Source organism: Histoplasma capsulatum, genomic scaffold (assembly GCF_000149585.1).
Source record: "Histoplasma capsulatum NAm1 scaffold_8 genomic scaffold, whole genome shotgun sequence".
In the NCBI taxonomy this organism is placed as follows: domain Eukaryota; kingdom Fungi; phylum Ascomycota; class Eurotiomycetes; order Onygenales; family Ajellomycetaceae; genus Histoplasma; species Histoplasma mississippiense.
In genome coordinates, this window is record NW_001813975.1 from 783,037 (window position 1) to 785,517 (window position 2,481).

A 2,481-nucleotide genomic window follows, 5' to 3' on the forward strand; every position below is an offset into this window, starting at 1 on the left:
TGTGCCGTACAATATCCGGCAGCGGAACAGAGACTATTATTTTGGCACTACGTGTCACGCACGCACTGAATTCAGCGGTACTATAAATAAGATACGCCAGACAGATATAGAACTGAACGGTTCGTCCTTCTTGGAGGCATGTCATGTAGCACCGCTGCATCCACCCTCTGGGCCACGAAGGATAGTATAGAGAGAAAGATCGTGGCGAAAGTGGCGCATGGCGCTTGGATACGTGCGAATGCTGGATCGTCTCCAAAAATAGCAAACTGTCTCCGAGCAGATTCCATGGCTATCCTAGGCTTTGACCACCGCGAGCACGACCAATAGTTTGTGGTTTTGCCACGAAGGGGGTATGTATCTAGCAACTGATGGAATTCTGGATAAGTGAAGGGAGAGAGCTGGAATATTTCTCTTTGTCAATGTTACATATTCAAACCAATTACTTTTTGGAAGAGAGAAAGGAACGAAAGAAATTGTTTTGGGAGCGTCCTGGGCCCTTCGAAACTGAAACGGGTTTTTAAGCTCACATATTTGATCTTAATATGACAGTACTGCATGGATACTAGTAGTTACGCAGCGTAAAACATGAGTATTTAGGCATTTATTTAAGTGTGGCACCAGCGTGCTGTCATTGCTCGATGTGTTTTGGATTGCTTTTATCTTTGTTACTAGAACTTACAAAAACATGAGCTGTATTATGCGAGGCAAAGTAGCACTGTCTATGACTATGACTATATTATCACAAAGGTTTCATGACATAACGGATCTGTAACAAAGCTCAGATTACCCCTCTCCAGCCACAATAAAAACAAATTACTCCATCTGGAAAAAAATTGTCCGAGGATGAAGCTCGAGACGATGTAACGGTAATCCAATTCCAAGTCACTCTAACATAGAATACTAAAATATAAAAACAACATGAAAAGATAAGATGTGCGCCAAACGGATGATGTATATATGTATGTATGTACAGGATAACGGGCATGACAGACATTATATGAAGAAAATGAAAAGTGGAAAGTGAAACACGAACTGTGAAAATATATGTGCATAGCAAAACGGAGGGAAAACGAAGGACGAAAGATATCTAGATCTACATGTTAAGCAAACTCAATTTCCTCCGAAGTGGACTGCTTGAACCAGGGCTTTCTCCATCCTCGCTTGGGCCCAGCCCGCTATCAGTCCCCGCCCCGAACGGTGTGTCGGAGTCTGGGTCGATATCCCATTGCTCTTCCTCATCTTCGTCGCCAGCAGTGTTGAGGTCCCCATCGGCAGGATCGTTCCATGCCTTTTGGACAGCACCACGAACATTCCAGCGCAGTGCACGGCGGACGCTCTCAAACCATTCCCCTGAGCCGGCCACTACAGTGGGAAATGGGTACTGACTTGCTTCCACTGTGACGTAGTCACCTTGACGAAGCTCTATACGGCCTTTCCCATCGAAAGAGCAGTATGCAGTAGATCGAGACGCGTTAGGAACAGCAATGCGTAATAGTAGGGCATCTGAGAGGACCATGGGGCGGAAAGAAAGGGTATGTGGACAAATGGGGGTAAGAAGGATTCCAGGAATTGAAGGATGGACAAGAGAGCCCCCCGCCGAGAGAGAATACGCGGTAGAACCTGTGGATAGTAAAATTAATTTTCTGTTATAGTAGAAGTGGAATTAGATGTTAAAGAGGTAGCTTACCTGTGGGGGTAGAGAATATACAGCCATCTGCCTGGACCACTGTTAACAGCTCGTTGTCACCATATAGCTCTAAGTTTGAGACATAAGGTGAAGGCCCACGATCAATGACCAGTTCATTTACAACTTCGAACTGCTCGCCTTCCACAACTGCTCCAGGCAGATGTCCAGGTCTTCGATCCGCACGGTAGACGGTGCATGTAAATCTCATCCGCAGATTTACACGCATGCCCACGTCGCCCATGATTTGATTGAGGTGTTCTTTGTACTTTTCGAACTCAAAATTCGTCAAGAATCCCAAGCTCCCGAGCGCAAAAGATAGCACAGGTGGTACAACGCGTTGAAAAAGCCAAGAGGTATATAGGACAGTCCCGTCCCCGCCCAGAGTAAGGACCAGATCGAATGTTTCCGGCGACGACCAGCAAAGGTCAGGTGTCCAGTACTTTAGCATGTGCTTAAACCGGGGCTCTTTCGCTAGCAGGCCAGGAGCGTCAAAGCGTTTCGAGTGCTGTAACTTGTGGTCGACATAGACGTTTACACCTAAGTCACTACCGTATCGCGGAGCGCTCAGTAACCATTCTGACAGCTCCCGCGTGAGGTACACTAGGCGATTATCCCGCGCCTTCGTAACAATCATGACATTCTTGACAGCCAGTTTGATAGGGCGCCGTTGCAATTGTTTCGACACCTCTCGAACACCGGTCGCAGTTTGCATCACCCTTGAAGGCGACATCCACTCGTCTGCAGCAATCTCCTCCACCCTTAGTAGCTATGTTGACGGCATCATCGAATCGCTG

At 47.0% G+C, this 2,481-nt stretch overlaps 1 protein-coding gene across 1 annotated transcript; it reads right to left on the bottom strand.

Annotated features, from left to right (window-relative positions):
• Positions 1–1,093: 1,093 nt before the first annotated feature.
• HCAG_07212 (hypothetical protein) lies at positions 1,094–2,321 on the bottom strand (the record flags this gene model as incomplete). Its single annotated transcript, XM_001537740.1, has 2 exons — positions 1,094–1,620; positions 1,688–2,321. The coding sequence occupies 2 exons, from the start codon at positions 2,319–2,321 to the stop codon at positions 1,094–1,096; spliced, it is 1,161 nt and encodes a 386-aa protein (XP_001537790.1).
• Between the last annotated feature and the right edge of the window lie 160 nt (positions 2,322–2,481).